The sequence below is a fragment of the Pleuronectes platessa genome, chromosome 22 (genome assembly GCF_947347685.1).
Source record: "Pleuronectes platessa chromosome 22, fPlePla1.1, whole genome shotgun sequence".
Classification (NCBI taxonomy): domain Eukaryota; kingdom Metazoa; phylum Chordata; class Actinopteri; order Pleuronectiformes; family Pleuronectidae; genus Pleuronectes; species Pleuronectes platessa.
The window spans coordinates 3,355,847-3,372,358 of NC_070647.1; the positions used below are offsets into that span (position 1 = coordinate 3,355,847).

The window sequence follows — 16,512 nt, forward strand, 5'->3', positions numbered from 1 at the left end:
TTATATTTTATATTTTATTCTATTGTATTGTATTTTATTGTATTCAAATGTACCGGCTGCTATGACGACTTAATTTCCCCTCGGGGATGAATAAAGTAATCTATCTATCTATCTATGTCATCCAAAGAGCCTTTTTCATTTAGGAGAGCTGGATTCTAAGACACAGCTAAAACTCCGGCTTGATCCTCTGGAAAATAGTCCTGTTCATCAGCATCAGAGATTTCAGACTATCAAGACAAAGAATTGCCTTTTGAGTATATAAAGTTTTATTTTAGGTTACGCTAGCTACAAATATGTAATGTCAAGAGCTAGTTAGTATTGTACATATTTCTTTCTCACTAGTATTGGATAATAACATAACACTTACATGCATCAGATGTGCAAAAGCAGCTGTGTGAAATGAATGGCAGCTGTTCTATTGTGTATGACCCATACAGTATGTGTCATTTTTGACCCATGTGTTTCAAAGTGACTAATCACATTCCCTGTTTGATTTGAATGATAGTAACTCAATCTTTCTGTCACTCCGCAAGCATTTAATCTAGACCACAATGAGGGAGATACTGCATCTACAGGCTGGCCAGTGTGGCAACCAGATCGGAGCCAAGGTTTGAAACACGTTTTAAAAGTGTAACAGAGCAAATGTTAAATTCAGATCAGATTCAGGCTGCTGTATTAACTTACCTGGTGACAAAGCTTGTGTTAAGTTTGACCTTCTAGGACAAGTCGTGCTAGTTAGCCAGCTAATTTAACCCCTAACATTTCTTCTCCTCTAGTTCTGGGAGGTGATAAGCGACGAACATGGCATCGACCCGTCTGGGACGTACCATGGAGACAATGAGCGGCAGTTGGAGCGAATCAACGTCTACTACAATGAGGCGACAGGTTAGCGCCATCATCTAATTCTGAGGGATTAAAGTTTACTTATAAACCACTGTTGAAAACATTGCAAGTCACTCTGTGCTCCTTTGTCTTGTGAAAAGGGAGCGATCTCTAGTTGTGTATTATTTTCTATTTCAGCATTGTGTAAATTGTCTGTGTATTCATATTCTTGTACCCGTCATCACCAGGTGGGAAGTATGTTCCTCGTGCAGTGCTTGTGGATTTGGAGCCAGGAACAATGGACTCTGTGAGGTCTGGTGCTTTTGGCCAGATCTTTAGGCCAGACAATTTTGTCTTTGGTGAGAATTTAAATGTAAAATTGAACATGTCTTAAAATACAGCCTGAAAAAATTGGCTTAATTTGATCTTTAAAACTAAAATTTAAGTGCTTTCCACAATTCTGCAAGAGTAAGTATGCATTGCTCATTGTAAGTAAAATTAGTTTTACTTCCAAATACTATGAAGTCATTGTAAATAGATCGGGAATGTTTTTCTATGCAGCTGTGATACAGTTCTGTATTTGCTTGTACCACAGGCCAGAGTGGAGCAGGTAATAACTGGGCTAAAGGCCACTACACTGAGGGAGCCGAGCTGGTGGACTCTGTCATGGATGTGGTGAGGAAAGAAGCAGAGTGCTGTGACTGCCTCCAGGGCTTCCAGCTCACACACTCCCTTGGTGGAGGCACCGGCTCTGGCATGGGCACGCTGCTTATCAGCAAAAATCCGTGAGGAGTATCCTGACCGCATCATGAACACTTTCAGCGTGGTCCCCTCACCAAAGGTACACTTCACTCATTAAAATGTTATCAGATGTTTGTTGCTCTACCTGTTTCCTCTGTGCTTTAATGGTGTTCTTGCTTCTTTCCTTTGTCCCCTCTTTCCCTTCACTTTCCCTCTCCAGGTGTCAGACACAGTGGTGGAGCCCTACAATGCCACCCTGTCTGTCCACCAGCTGGTGGAGAACACAGATGAGACCTACTGCATTGATAATGAGGCCCTGTATGACATCTGCTTCCGTACACTGAAACTCACTACACCCACCTATGGTGATCTCAACCACCTTGTCTCAGCCACCATGAGCGGGGTGACCACCTGCCTGCGCTTTCCCGGCCAGCTCAATGCTGATCTGAGGAAACTGGCCGTCAACATGGTGCCCTTCCCCAGGCTGCACTTCTTCATGCCAGGCTTTGCCCCCCTGACCAGTCGGGGCAGCCAGCAGTACAGGTAGGGAGGCAGGTTCCGTATAAGACAAGGAAATAGTATTTAAAAGTATTTTGAATCTGACTTGTCTCTTTCCAGGGCACTGACAGTTCCTGAACTCACCCAGCAGATGTTTGACGCCAAAAACATGATGGCTGCCTGTGACCCACGCCGTGGTCGCTACCTTATGGTCGCCGCCATCTTTCGGGGCCACATGTCCATGAAAGAGGTGGACGAGCAGTTATTGAATGTGCAGAACAAGAACAGCAGCTACTTTGTGGAGTGGATCTCAAACAACGTCAAGACGGCCGTCTGTGACATCCCTCCCCGCGGCCTCAAGATGTCCTCCACTTTCATTGGCAACAGCACAGCCATTCAGGAGCTGTTCAAACGCATGTCAGAGCAGTTCACCGCCATGTTCCGTCGCAAGGCCTTCCTCCACTGGTGAGTGAAATAAGACTGATGCCAGGACATTGAGGAGAAGTTTGTTTTCTTGTTCTTACCTGTTCTTACCCAGAATTCATACACTAACTTAATGCCCATCAGAAAGTATTTACTTTATGTCGATTGTTTCAGGTACACGGGCGAAGGTATGGACGAGATGGAGTTCACAGAGGCTGAGAGCAACATGAACGACCTGGTGTCTGAGTACCAGCAGTACCAGGACGCCACTGCTGAGGAAGACGGCGAGGGTTAGGAGGAAGGTGACGAGGATGTGGTCTAAACAACAGCCATGACCTGCTTCTTACTATGCAAAAGTTTAGGGTTTGGAGACAACGATAAAACAATCCGACAATTTATTCAAAATTTACTCTTAAAGTTTTAACACTCTGCCTCATTTGTGCTTCTTTGGACTAATAAAAAGTGTTAAGTTCACCTCTGTTATACACAAGTGTCAGTAAATTCTACTCTTATGTTATACTCCACAGACTCTTTACCTGTTCACCATGTCCTGTATCAGTTTGAGTCGATGTAGAACAACTCGGTCCATTCATGCAGACACCTACTGACTTCTCTGTCTGCTCGGTGGTGTTGTGCAGTAATGTGAATGATCACCCTCTGTTTGTTTCTAGTCTTTTTCCAGTTGCAAAACCTGGGTTTATGTTAAATTGTATTCATTCGTTTGGTCCAAACGGCCCCTTCACGTGAGTGTGACATAAATCTCTCCGCACTCTTGGAATTCTAAGACACATTTCATCAAAGACATTGTTTAGAATATATTGCATTTATTTAGGCACAAATCGCAAATGAATAGTAGTATTTTTTACTCCAATTGAAAAGTGACGTACAGTCCCTGCTTATTCCCTCTTGCAGCAGACAAACAGCGGAATCTCACAATCATCACTAGTGGAGGGAATTTGCTTAGTTGTCATGGTGATAGCTGAGATTTTTCATTTGACTTTAGCTTCAGATTTATATAAAGTTAAAGAGCAGTAGCTGGCCCTCATTCATGCTACTACAGCTGAGGTGCCCTTGTGCAAGGCCATCAAAACAGAGCTTGGTGGATCATCCACAGTACTGTACATATTTAGCAATATGTCTAGAATACAAACACACACCCAAGTTTGACATCTTGATAAGAGATTGCAGATGCAGTGTGATGAAATCAGAATGGGGCTATGACAGCAAGCATTGCACCTCACTTTCTACAGTGTGGCTATTTGGTATAGGGAGACAGCAACTCAGCTGTTTTCAGCCATGACCTATTATTGGTGAACAATATTTGTGCCTACATGTGTAGCCAAAGCCTGGAACCACATGTTTCCTGCCCCCGGACACAACTTTAAGCCACTATCATCAGCTCAATAAAAGCCCAGTTCCCCTAGCCTGACGTTGTCATACTCACAATTCTAGTCAGAATGTGAGACTGATACCGCTCCATTGGGCTGTGATTATGGGGCGTGTTTCAACTGAACCAGAAAAAAAAATGCCTCTTGTCTCAATGGATAGACCTACAACCAATCAGAGCAGCTTAGTATGTGACGTATGTTAAGCGCCGGGTTCACACCGGACGCTGAAGCGACGCGCTTCACAGTCTTTCTTTGCAATTTTAACTAAGTACTTTCTCTAACCTGGCACCAACACCTCACACACACTCATCTGAAAAAAATGGTGACATCTATAGCGTAAATCACATTGAGATCAAATTCAAGTGTATCCTAAATGTGCTTTCAATTTGGCACATACAATGTCAATATTATGAGCCCAGCCAGGGTTGGAGTGCCACTCTGCCAGTAAAGTTAAGGAGTCAACCTTAAGTTGCCTCTAGCTCTCTCTGTGGGAGTTTACTTGCCAGTATAGCTAAATACACTGCAGAGCTTCAATCATTAACCCAGATTTATGGTGATTTAGTCAGACAATGTCAGGATTATTGAAAAAAAACAACAATGTTATATCCGCAGTACACCAACTTGGGAATGTCTGCATGCTGACTATCATGTAGGGCTTATGGGCAACAATTAAATAACAATGTTATTACTTGTTAATTTGTCTTGCAACAGAAGATGTGTACATATATATATACAAGATCAAGTATAAATTGTTTGTTCAGCTGTAAAATAAAAAAAAGATGCAACTTTAATTGCCTTCATGCTGCTGCTCCAACTGCTGACTGTGTTAGTGAGCAGACAAATTACAATAACTAACTTCCTGTTGTGTCTTTACCCGCTGTGACAGCGCTGCATGTTTTGTTTCCACCTGTGTGACTGTGTCTTCATGGCAAAACACGGTCCTTGAAACAAGTACTGTACCACTGAGGTGATTTTGAGTATTCTGGTGTTTGTGTGACTGTGTGTTGGCAGAGTTCGAAGCTATTATGCACAACTGATCTCTGGTGGGAACTGTTTGCTTGCTGCGGTCACAACCACAGGAAAAGCTAAATCTACTGCATTATGCCAGCATGCAGAGGATGGTAAAAAACATGAATTAAGCAACGATACAAAACAGAGCTTAAGAGTGATAAACAAAGATTTTTATGAAACCGGACATATGAGTCGATGGTGGGTCACCAGAGGCGAGGTAATTAATGGTAAACCTTGGGTCACATTTGTTAGTTTTATTATCCTTTAAGTTCCACATCACTGTAGAATCACCTTTACTAATTAAATCCAATAAAAATTATAACAGCAATGCTGAGTAAACACTACACATCATTGAACAGCAACAATAAATGCATAAACAATTATGAAATCTCATAAATGTTGACACACAGGGAAAAGGTCTGCCCACAACAGCTGGATATTTGCCGGGTTAGTACTGTTGACAGAATGTCTTTGACAATTCCCAGTGCAGAGTGATCTCTCCCTAGAATCAAAGAAAGTGCTCTGTGTCTGTAAATGGTTTAACGAGGAAAATGCCAGGTAAAGAAAAAATGGACCAGGACTCCATACACAGTCCCTGAGAGATGTTTAAGAATGAATGAGTTCAAATGCATTACAACAGACTCTCTAAACCTGACCTCAACCTACCTGCCCTCCCCCTTAGTACACACCCTCACAGGCCTCAAATTTGTCAAAGTGGCAAGGGTCATGGTTTCTACTCCCTGTAGACCATGGTATGGGAATGAGGCAAACATTAAACATGGGGTCTTGAGTGGAGCACTAATTTCCCCAGGGCTCCACACCTAACCCCAGAATATCTACTGATTACAACTCGAGGGATAACTCTTAATAAATTCCAGGCAGGGACCAGTGATTTGTGGCCATGGAGCCCACTGGCAGGATCATACAATCTGTGGTGAGGGAAGAAAAGAGGCTGAATATTCAGTGCTTTACCTGTTAATAACAAATTGAAGTGTGGAAAAAATATAGTCCAGAAAATAATTTGAAGATGTGACCAAACCATGACCACGGGTTTTGGACAAATCACTCTCCCTCATGATCACAAATATGATGAAATCCTTGTGAAAACATATTCTCTCGAGCCGCAGCTGTCGCTGGTGCGGAGGCATGACGTTTTTCTATTGGCAATAAGAAAGCTGGCATCTGCTTTAAAAAAAAAAGAGAAAAAAACACCAATAAACTCAAATTTTATTGTAAAAAGGCCACATTTCAACCTCAATTTAGAACTCCAAAATGCATGTAATTCATTGTTATTTTAAGGAGGTTGAAACAAAAAAAAACCTGCAGAGTGGAAGTAACCGGATTTGATAAGAAATGTAAATTGTGTCTCTATGAAAATGAGAAAGTTGGGGCAGCAGAGTGACTCTGATGGAATAAGTGCTGTGGAAATTCATATTATGCTGAACTTATCATTCAATTACAAACACTGCAAACTCAATGAGAGCACTAGAAGCCTCCCAAATGGACTCCCACATGTGGCTCTGTTGCCAGTATGTTCGAACCAGTCTTCAACTTGCAGTGGGGCCAGCATCTACCATAAAGCATTCAACACTTTCATATTTCTGCTGGTACACCTCCAAGGACAGGACGACCTTAGACCGGATGAAACAACAAGGATCATGGACAAAAATCGGAATGAACAGCGAACACCAGTGTCAGTGAACACCTGAAAAAAAAAAAAACACAGACAGCTCCACTGGGAAAAGATGGCTGCTCTTGGTGGATCAGGAGTCAGTGACCACTTAAGAAAGATCAGGGACATTCACGTCTGACATCAGACAACATTTTTGAAAAGATAGCGGAGTCAGAGGTTATCATCTCTCACATTATCACACCTGAGGCTGAGGAGTGGACATTAATTCATTATTTTTTCTTGACTCCTGCCAAATAGCCTTTGTTTAGCATCGGTCTGTGGCTATATTACGTTCATGAAGTAATGTCAATAAAGTTGTTGAATACACTGATATAAGAAGCGTGGAATCTCAGCATGCCCGAATTAAATTAAGATGTTTTGTCGCAGAATAACGCACTGATCCCGCAGCAGCACTCAAACAAGGGAGAAACTTCAGACTACACACATTACCTGAAAATATGCCCAAAAGCTAAACAGAGTTTGAATACAGTCAGAGCAGGAAGTTTGAGAGTAGGACGATGGAGACAAAGGAAGATCAAACTTTGAGTAAGAGTTGTTACATGAAAGAAAGTGAGTGAGGAAGAGCAAGAGAAACTCACAGCAGGAAACTGCAATAGCAGCACTAATACCTAAACATGTAAGATCAAGACAAGCGGCTGTAGACACACTGGAGAAGATATTTAGAACAATGTTGTTCGATTTTGGCTCAGATCAAACTAAAAGTCCAAATTTACTTATGGGTTTTTCAAAAAATCGATACAAAACATTTGTACCGGATTAGATACTCAATTGCAACAGAACCGATACCAGCAGTGCCGTCTTCACCTCCTCCAGTTGACACAAACCTTCACACAGCACTGCTGCAGACAGGAAGGCACACAGCCCCTCCCATTACTTGCTGAACACAACTAGACGTTCACAACACTTAACTTTGCAAATGCTGCTGTTGAACGTCCTTCAAGGTTACTTTTAGTCAAAAATTAAAAAAGTTAATGTGCCATTTGGACCTTGTTTGAATACGAGGCAAATGGACAGGGAAAGGCTCAGGAGGTTGATAAGCAAACAATGCTACAAAGTGGCGGCGACAAAGTCGAGTGGCACAAAGAACTTGTCAAAGCATCATAAAGTACCCCGGGTCTTTATGACGAATTTCAAATTATCAGTTAAACTACAGTTTCAACAACATTGAGGTATTAATCAGTTATAAGAAACATTAACCTGGCCGGCGGGACATGATAATGTTACCCCTTTAACTATTAGCCATTAGCAGATAGCCACATTAAACGTCCATTAAATTATCATTAAGCTAGTGGCTAAGGCTTATAATAAAACAACTAATGTCAATTTGGGAGCAAGGCACCAAACGTAATCAGACCTGCCCGTTTGTAATGTTAATAATCAAGTAGCGAGTATTTACCTTCGTAGTGGTATCGAGTTTGAAATTCTAGTATCGTTACAACCCTGATTCTGATAAATGTCTAATTGTATGTTTAAAAAGAAAAGCGGTTTACACAAATCTGTAAATTAGGAAACTTTTCACCCTGAAACATGGCTGACCAATAAACCACAGTGGAAAAATATTACTAATTAATACTGTGAACACACGGCTTTTAGTTGTGAGTTAGTTAAAATAAGTCAGACATTACTTGTTGTGAGAACTACCTTCCATTAGGCTAATCTAAGAGGCAAACTACGACTAAGGTCAGGGAATGGCAGTGTTTAGAAGCCTTCTCATCAGCAGGGAATTTGAAGAATTAGCGAAAGCCTAAGTTACATTTCTAAGTGTGCTAGTGCATTGTTGTAATGCTTTAAACATAATGGGGATACACAGTTCAGCCAGACTGAGCAGCAAAAGGGGGTGGGTGGTAGGGGTGCCACGCTGGAGACGTCTGTTAATTAAGATTGATCCAATCCCCATTGAACATGTTGCGCTATAGGAAGACACTATCCATAAATCGGTGTGTGACTCACCTACGCCTCCTTCCCTCATCCTGCCTATGTGCCTTTCTCAATCTTTACTCTCTCCTCTCTTCCCTACCTCCCGGGGATATACTCTTGGGAAGGTCTTCTAACACCTCCACATTTCCTGCCAGCCTTCTATTTAAGATAGAGGACAGGATTCTATTAAGGTCTGACTGTTCTAAAGAAGTGCTGCTCTGACCATTTAACAGCATCTGAAACCCATTTTCCATTGGCACAGTCTGTTGTGGCCTTTGTGTTGGTTGTTTTCATCAGCCTCACTGATGTCGTGTGCAAGGTCATATTGTTTAAATGTCGACATAATGACTCAGATTGTCAATGGAAGGCGTTTTGGAGGTTGCATTGGGGAATCTACATTAATAGTGCCAAAAGTGGTTAAACACACCGGCCAATTCCAATGTCACAATGGTATGCTTGACAGATTGTTGGCTTTGGAGGATCATGGACATTGTTGGGTGCAGCCCTCCCGAAACTGGGGTCAGGAAGGTGTGGGAGCAAGGAGTCACTTTCAACGATTATGTTCTAATCAGACATCTTAACTGTCTGAAACACACCTTTGACATCATACCCACTGGATACATTGGCGAAGGGTGCAGAGTTGTGAAAGCGGTCAGTGTTTCATCCTCTCTCCTTGGATCCTCATGTCAGTTTGAGATATTGAACATTCATTAATTGCAGCTGTTCATTATAAATTATTGTCATAATCAGCACAATGACTTTTGGTTCAGTTCAGTTCAAAGGCAAGGCTTGGATTCTCTTCATTTTTAGAGCGATGGCGAGAATGACCAGATGATGAATGCCCCTCATACATTTGAAGGTCCTGCACTAATTAAGTTACCATCCACCAGTAATGTTTGAAGGTGTAAGTGACCACCGGGGGATGTTAGGGTCATAACTAGTTGTGCGCCTTAGCGTCATCAAGTGTTTTGACCTTGTGATCGACGATACAGGCCGAACCTGATGGTGCGCTGAGCCTAAAGGTAAATCTTACTAGTTACTGGCTTGTATGGAAGCACTACGACAGGCATGTGTCCCACTCACTTCAGACCAGCGGATGTTAGGGACATATCTTCTGTGCACTCAAGAGATACTTCAACTATGAAACTGTTATGTGGGAAGTGTCCCACTTTTTACTTGCAAAGCCTTTCCAGACTCCAACAGAGGAGTTGGCAGGTTTTTGGTATTTGTATTAAACACCTACGCCCATCAACTGCATCGAGCAGGAAAAGCACTGAGTGGATTGAAACATTTCCTTTAATAAATATAATTTATTTTTTAAAACCATGTATTGCATAACAGTTTCTTTAAAGTTTACTTTGCTATTGAATGCCAGTTGGGATTTACACAGGAAACAGCTGCTGGCCTATATTTTTGCACAGTGTGGTACAAGAAAAGATGGAGAGTCAGTCCCAAAGACTCATAGAAACACCACCTGTATAACACACAGCATCTACCGGGCGGATCACAACCACATATTGATTCAGTCGTACATGGTGAGTCATACTGTTACATAAGCCATTGTTGGATAACGTGAGAGGAGAGAGAAATACAGCTGCTCTCCCAGACCTAGATGATAGAATGATTGGGTGGGTTATACGATATACAAACATAATGGCAGATGCCTATCAACAATACCAGAGTACAACATGCACTGTCTACGTGTCGTGCAAACATAAAGCTACAATATACAAGGGGTGCCACCATTTTGCACTTTCAAAATCATTTTGGAGCCAGAGTCAGGGCAACAGTGATCATGGCGTGGCTAGGCGGTATTGAGGCCCGGGAGAACCCTTTAAAATAAGTAAACTGTGTTCACCTGACAAACTTCCATTCCTAAGTAACGTCCCAGGTGTGAGGTTAGCATAAAAGTAAAAGTCATGACCAATTTGTCAAGGTAAGAAAGCTGTTTTCCGAAGTTTCTGCATTCGGCTCTCAATTGTTTTGTCGCAACCAACTGAATCTGTGGGATTTTGAGTTCCTCCCTTTATTTGATTGTACTTTTTCAACTCTCAGCCAAATGACAGCTACTTATGCCAGCCGGAAATTTGACATTAAATGTTTTCACAGCTCAGCTTGATTTGGATACAGCTTGCTCAACACGGTATTTGTTCACAACTCGAAACAGGTAGAAAAAACTCTGGCAAGCTGCTGACAGACCAATCCATCAGTCCACTGGTGCTGGCAAAATGGTTGTTAGACCTTAGTTATATTACTATTAAAGAAAATAATATTGCTTTAATAAGCTATTTTTAGCCACCTTTGATTTTAATTCCTATTTGCAGAACTACTGAACCAAAACTGAACTGTCCAAACACTTTGTTTGATTTTGTTGTATATATGAATGAATTCCATACTTCTGAAAGACAAGCCAGTCAGGTAAGAAGTTGTCACGCTGCATATTCATGTAGTGAAGTAGTAAAAAGACAGGAGCCTGATCCATAAGTGGAATATTACTCTCACATACTGTCCCAGACTCGAGTGAATGGCTCTATCTAAATGCTGTACGCAAAAGCTTTCCACAACATACACCTCTGGGAAACAGCATAATCTTTAATTTGTCTAGATTTAAATCACCTACTGATAACCAGCACAAAATCACAGAACAACGCCATTCTGATAAAATATTCATGGTGTCCAGCCGATTTATCAAGAGTTGGAAAATGGGAGCCGTCTTACCTTTGAACTTGTGAAACACAGCCCAGAGTTCAGCGATATCGGTGGCAAAGGTAATGTCTGTGTCCAGAACGATGACCCTCTGCAGGTCGGACGGCAGCGTCTTGGTGAGCACAAGCTTCATCAGACCGTAGATCCCAGAGTAGTGTTTGTTCGGGATCCATGACACCTCACTCTGAAACACACAGAGGAAAGATCGGGATCATTTGCTGTTAAATGAAGTGAATAAAACAGCAGTTTACATAACATCATTCTTAAAGATGGTTTACGGAGCCGATAGCGTTCTCCGGAGGAGTAAAACGGGTAGCACATCATCGAGCGCTACAGGAGAGAAAGTGAGGCTGAGTGCAGCTCTCTGTGTTTCTGGGGGGGATCAGGGGGTTAGTAAAGTGAAGAGCGGCTGGTGTTCCTCACCTTCAGCTCATCTGCGTCGTAGAAATCAACCCTGACGGCGGGAACCATCCAGGTGTGGAACAGAGAGGACAGGATCTGCTGAGCAATGGAGTCTGTGATGAAATGGAAATGTAGAGGGTTCCGCCTGTAGGGACACACACATGCACACGCCAAAGGTTAAATACATTCTGTTGTTCTATTACCGAAACATCCCAAACAGACAGTTAACATTAAAGGAAAACGTGAACAAATGACTGGACAGACACCGAATGCTGATGCTTCCATTCAGCTGCACCTCGTGATACAATTATGCATTAAAGCTCCCACCACGTTTTGCAGCAGGTAAAAAAATGCTGAGCATGCAAGTGGAAAAGATCTGAGCGACTTTCGGCGAGGGGTTCATTGTTGGGGAATAATAGACGACAGCAGCTACAGTCACAAAGACACCCAACCGGCTGTTTCAAAAGGAGCAGTGACTGAAGTGACATCTGCATTTACACCGATGTGAGATGTCAGTTAACACTGCTGGAAACTTTGGTGGACGAAAGATATGGAAGCGATGAGACTGTCGGCAACAACAGTCTGTCAACGGTAACATGAAACCTCAATAATTGGTACTGGACATTTTCCAGAGTTTGGCTTTCACATATGAAGACTGCAGCGGGAAACCGACCCAATGGGACCCCTTCACAACACATGCGAAAATATCCTGAACATTCTGGTGAGGGATGGTGCCTGAGCTCAGCATGTAGGAGGCAGGATGTGATGAATACATTCCACTGTGGAAAGCTCAGTTTGGAACACATCACCGACATGTCAGCCCTCACTGCCAAGATATTATTAATGTTGTTGTCTTGCCAAGTTGACGTCTTCGTCCACGTCTTCTTGGAAACTCCTTTTCATCCTGAGATATTTGTGTTCATCTAGTTGGGCATCAGTCATGTGTTTGAAACACTGCAAACTGGCTCGCTGTGAATCTTCTTGCTGTATTCTCGCACAATGTTTGGACATCAGCGTCCGAAAGCATCTATAAAGCATCTATAAAGGAAGGATAACATTGTAGAGCTACAGTGCATAAACCCTCCATAGGCACTGGTCTGCACAGATGTAAAAAAGTGATACATCAAGATGACTCATCCTTCACCATGTTCTCCACAGGTGGGCGAGTGCTTGCGTGGTATATGCCAGAGAACAATATAGGCCTGAAAGCCTGACCCCTGCAGAGAGGGGGTGTGTGACAGCTCTGTTATTCTGCAGGGGCCAGTTTGCTTGTATGGTTCAGCTCCACATACCTCAGTATGCCTGTGTATCAATGCAAAGTTTGCTGGAGTGATCATCTTTATTCTACGATGGAACATGTCGTCCTCTCTCCCAGGATGACAATGTTCACAACCGCGCAACATGAAGAGTCAAATCATAGTTTGATGATTGCGAAAATTCATATGCATCTATCCTACTTGAGCAAAGCTCCATTGTTTACAAAAACCTATTAAAATCCCATCAGTGAGTCACGCTGGGTGACATGGTCCTTCATCACTGTGAGCACACACACTGTAGTGTGTTTTGATTCACACACACATCATCTTTACACCCAAAATACTTTTAGAGCACAAACGTGGATGAATCACAAAGTCATAATATTCTCAAACACTTCTTGTTTAAATGTTTTATAAGGAAATTGCTGAGCTTTAAAAAAAGAAATAAAACATTTACAGTTAAAATATCAACTAGTTTCACAGCTTTTTTTTACTGTGTTTTAGCTCAGCAAAATTATTTTATAGCTTCAGACCTTTTATATTTTATGGCTTAAGCTTCTGGTATTACCAGAAAAGAGCTCTGTGCTCTGAAACACATTCTGATCTACTCTTGCCATGCAGAGTTTTTTTCTTTGACTTTTAGGAAGCAAAACATCCTGAGTACATCATGTGCATGTCTATCTTAATCTTCATCAACAGTTTTATTTACTCATGAGGGAAATGTGATGTGACTGGAAGCTACAGATAAAGCAAGTAATTTGGCTTTACAGACTTGGGCTGGATGCAGAGAGGATGGCCAAAAGCCTCATCCAGAGAAGACTGTACACTCTTTCTATATCTATCCATATATTTCTCACACTCACACACACACGCACACGCATGCGCGCACACACACACACACACACACACACACACACACACACACACACACACACACATACACAGAGAAGATGTGTGGGGTGTAAACTAGGTATTCAGAGCATTCAAATCAGGTCAAGATACAGCGACACTGAACCGGCGATGTGAGGACGACCCCGGTATCTTGTGCTGAATGACTTAGGGAATGAATGTGTCAGCTGCACTTGCTCAATAAGGACTGGAGGCTGAGAGCAGTCAGAAGGCATCAGAATCATACAAGCTGTCATACACAGTAGTACAAATAGAAAGGATCTTCACATGCACGGCAACAAGCACTTTACTGGATCCTGTGCCGATAAACAGTGTGAGTGCAGCCATTTTGTGTCTCTTTATGATCATTTTGTGTCTCTTTGTTGTCGTTATGCATCTCTCTGTCTCCTCATAGTTGTTTTAATTATATGCTTCTGTATGTCTTTACCTGTGTACTTCAGCTAAGCTGGGGCTTCATGTTCCACATCAGAAACCCTCAGATAAGCTGAGGCTTCATCTTCCACATCAGAAACCTAAACTCTATTGAATTTGTTAAAAAAATCTTTGTTGAGAAAATGAACCATTGGTCCTCCTTTCTAAGAACATCATAAAATCAATTATTATAGAGAGCAGATGTCAAAATTAAGAGCAGTGTCAAGAAAGTTTTGGTCAGTACTTTTATGCATTTCTAGTAAATTGTAGTAATTGATGAGTTAGTATCAGCAGAAGGTCACACCTGTGGATGACATTGCTCAGTCCAGTGTGTAAAACAGTTTTTCTACGATTGATCATGCAAACCAAATAGGCTCAGGAAGAATGACAATCATGACAATCCATAGATTTTAAGTTCCATGAAGAATGACTTTATGCATTTTGTAAAAAAAGGACATAGGTTTGGGTTCTGCAGTTCTCCTGCCTCTTTCTCCTCTTGTTTCTCGTTTTCCTCTCCCCCTCTGTGTCATGTCTGTCTCTCCCTCTGTCTGTGAGTGTGTGTGCTGATACAGGGCGTTGCTGGCCGCTCTGCTCTATCCTTCCTCCTCTTCATGCGATCACTGTTGCCTATCATTGTCGAATCAAGGGCCACCAGCTGCCACCATATTTAAGCCCCAGCTCTGCACCCAGGATTTGTCCAATGGTCAAACCACCCAGTGGGTTTTCCTGCTTGCCTGCTATCCTGACTCCTGCCTGTGTTTCGGTCTCAGCTTCACACCCTCCATCTGTTTCACCTGCTCCCTGTGTGAGTCTGGTTTGTGTCGTGCTCCGTCTGGATTGGATTCATCACCTGCCTGTTCGTTCTCATTCACCTTCAAGCTGTTCATCATCATCTGGATTCTTCTGTTGCATACTTTAATATTTATTAAATCTTTCTTGAACATTCACTATGCCTTCATGTCCTGAGTTAAGAATTTATGTCCGGATCTCGTGTTTAACGCAACAACTGGCCTGTTTCCATTCTTAATTTATAAATATTCAGCTAAATTCGGAGTGGATGTTAGGTTTCTGATTGTGTGATATATAATGTGGAGGGCAAAAAGCCCTAACCTTGATTATAGTGATCTATCGTATTTAGTGTGTCTGACATGTGTGCCCCGGTTTATACCTCCCGTAAATATTCAGTTTGTATAAATGTAATGGCTTATGCTGCAATACCCCTTCCATCAATAGAAATGTCAAATATATAATTGAATACTTAGGTCATTGGATATTTGTCAGAGCAGCCTGGGTATTAGAGAATGGAGCAGGTCTTCATATCTTATCAGCAAAATAGGCAGATTTTGACCCTTATAGGCAGTTGCTGATCTGGTTTTGGTGGGAGATGAGATGTGACCTGTGGTTTCACTTTGAACGTTTTTGAAATGTAACAACACTGCACTGCTTCAGCTGTTGCTTCTGACAAATAGGATTTATCAATAGTTCCACCAGTAAAGGTTACATAGCTCATTTAAAACTTTTAAAAAGATGACTGCTCCTGTCGATTTTCTGCTGAGGACAGTATTGGATTCTCCCGACAAGACTTATAGTCGGCGTTGGACAGAGCAAATTATGAGAAGCCCCACGGTCTGACTGAATACAGCGGAAAGAGGCCATCTTTCAAATGGAACAGCATCAGTCACACAATGAGCAACTCTCCAGGGCTCTCCATTACTGAGGGAAGGTAATTTATAGCATATTCTATATTTCATTAATAAAACATATTTTAGCAGTGATGGTGTTTATCAAATAATTTATCATATTTGACAAGACTTGTCAGCGGTTGCCAGCAGCGCTGAAGATGATGCTTTGAGAACACGGTAAGTGTTCTCAAAGCTTAACTCTAGCCCTGTCATCTGATAGGTGATTTGAGGGGGGATGAGGGGAGTTTCTGATAGTAAAATGACCAACATGCAGACAAAATACACAACCTTGTTGTTATCCTTTCACCCTTCCTCCATTCCACGGCCGAACTGTGCTCTGCATTGTTAAAGCCATCAGACGCTGTCCATGGTGCTGAAGCTACCGAAGCTCATTCACCCACATTTCATATGAAGAATATAACAAATCCCTGCTGGTTGTAGCCAACAACCAAGTACCAAGATAATTTACTCTATTAAAGGTAACAATAGCACAGTGTAAAATATATATATATATATATTTTTTTTTAATCTGTCAAGTCTTAGAAACATCATCATCTGGCTCATGGTGACACAGGATAATATAGGGTTTTAAAAAGCTGGAGTAAAGAAAATTCAGGGTTTTATGAAAAAACACCAACATTTGGAAGAGTAAA

General features: G+C 41.9%; 1 protein-coding gene and 1 pseudogene across 1 annotated transcript in view; one reads left to right on the top strand and one right to left on the bottom strand.

Annotated features, from left to right (window-relative positions):
- large1 (LARGE xylosyl- and glucuronyltransferase 1) overlaps positions 1 to 16,512 on the bottom strand; it is a 63,519-nt gene that overhangs the window by 36,803 nt on the left and 10,204 nt on the right. Inside the window, exons 4-5 of the mRNA XM_053415438.1 lie at positions 11,623 to 11,746; positions 11,212 to 11,383 (exon numbers count right to left, since the gene is read on the bottom strand). Of these exons, the coding sequence (XP_053271413.1) occupies positions 11,212 to 11,383; positions 11,623 to 11,746 (296 nt within the window). The remainder of the gene's footprint in view (positions 1 to 11,211; positions 11,384 to 11,622; positions 11,747 to 16,512) is intronic.
- LOC128428627 (tubulin beta chain-like) lies at positions 552 to 2,779 on the top strand (annotated as a pseudogene).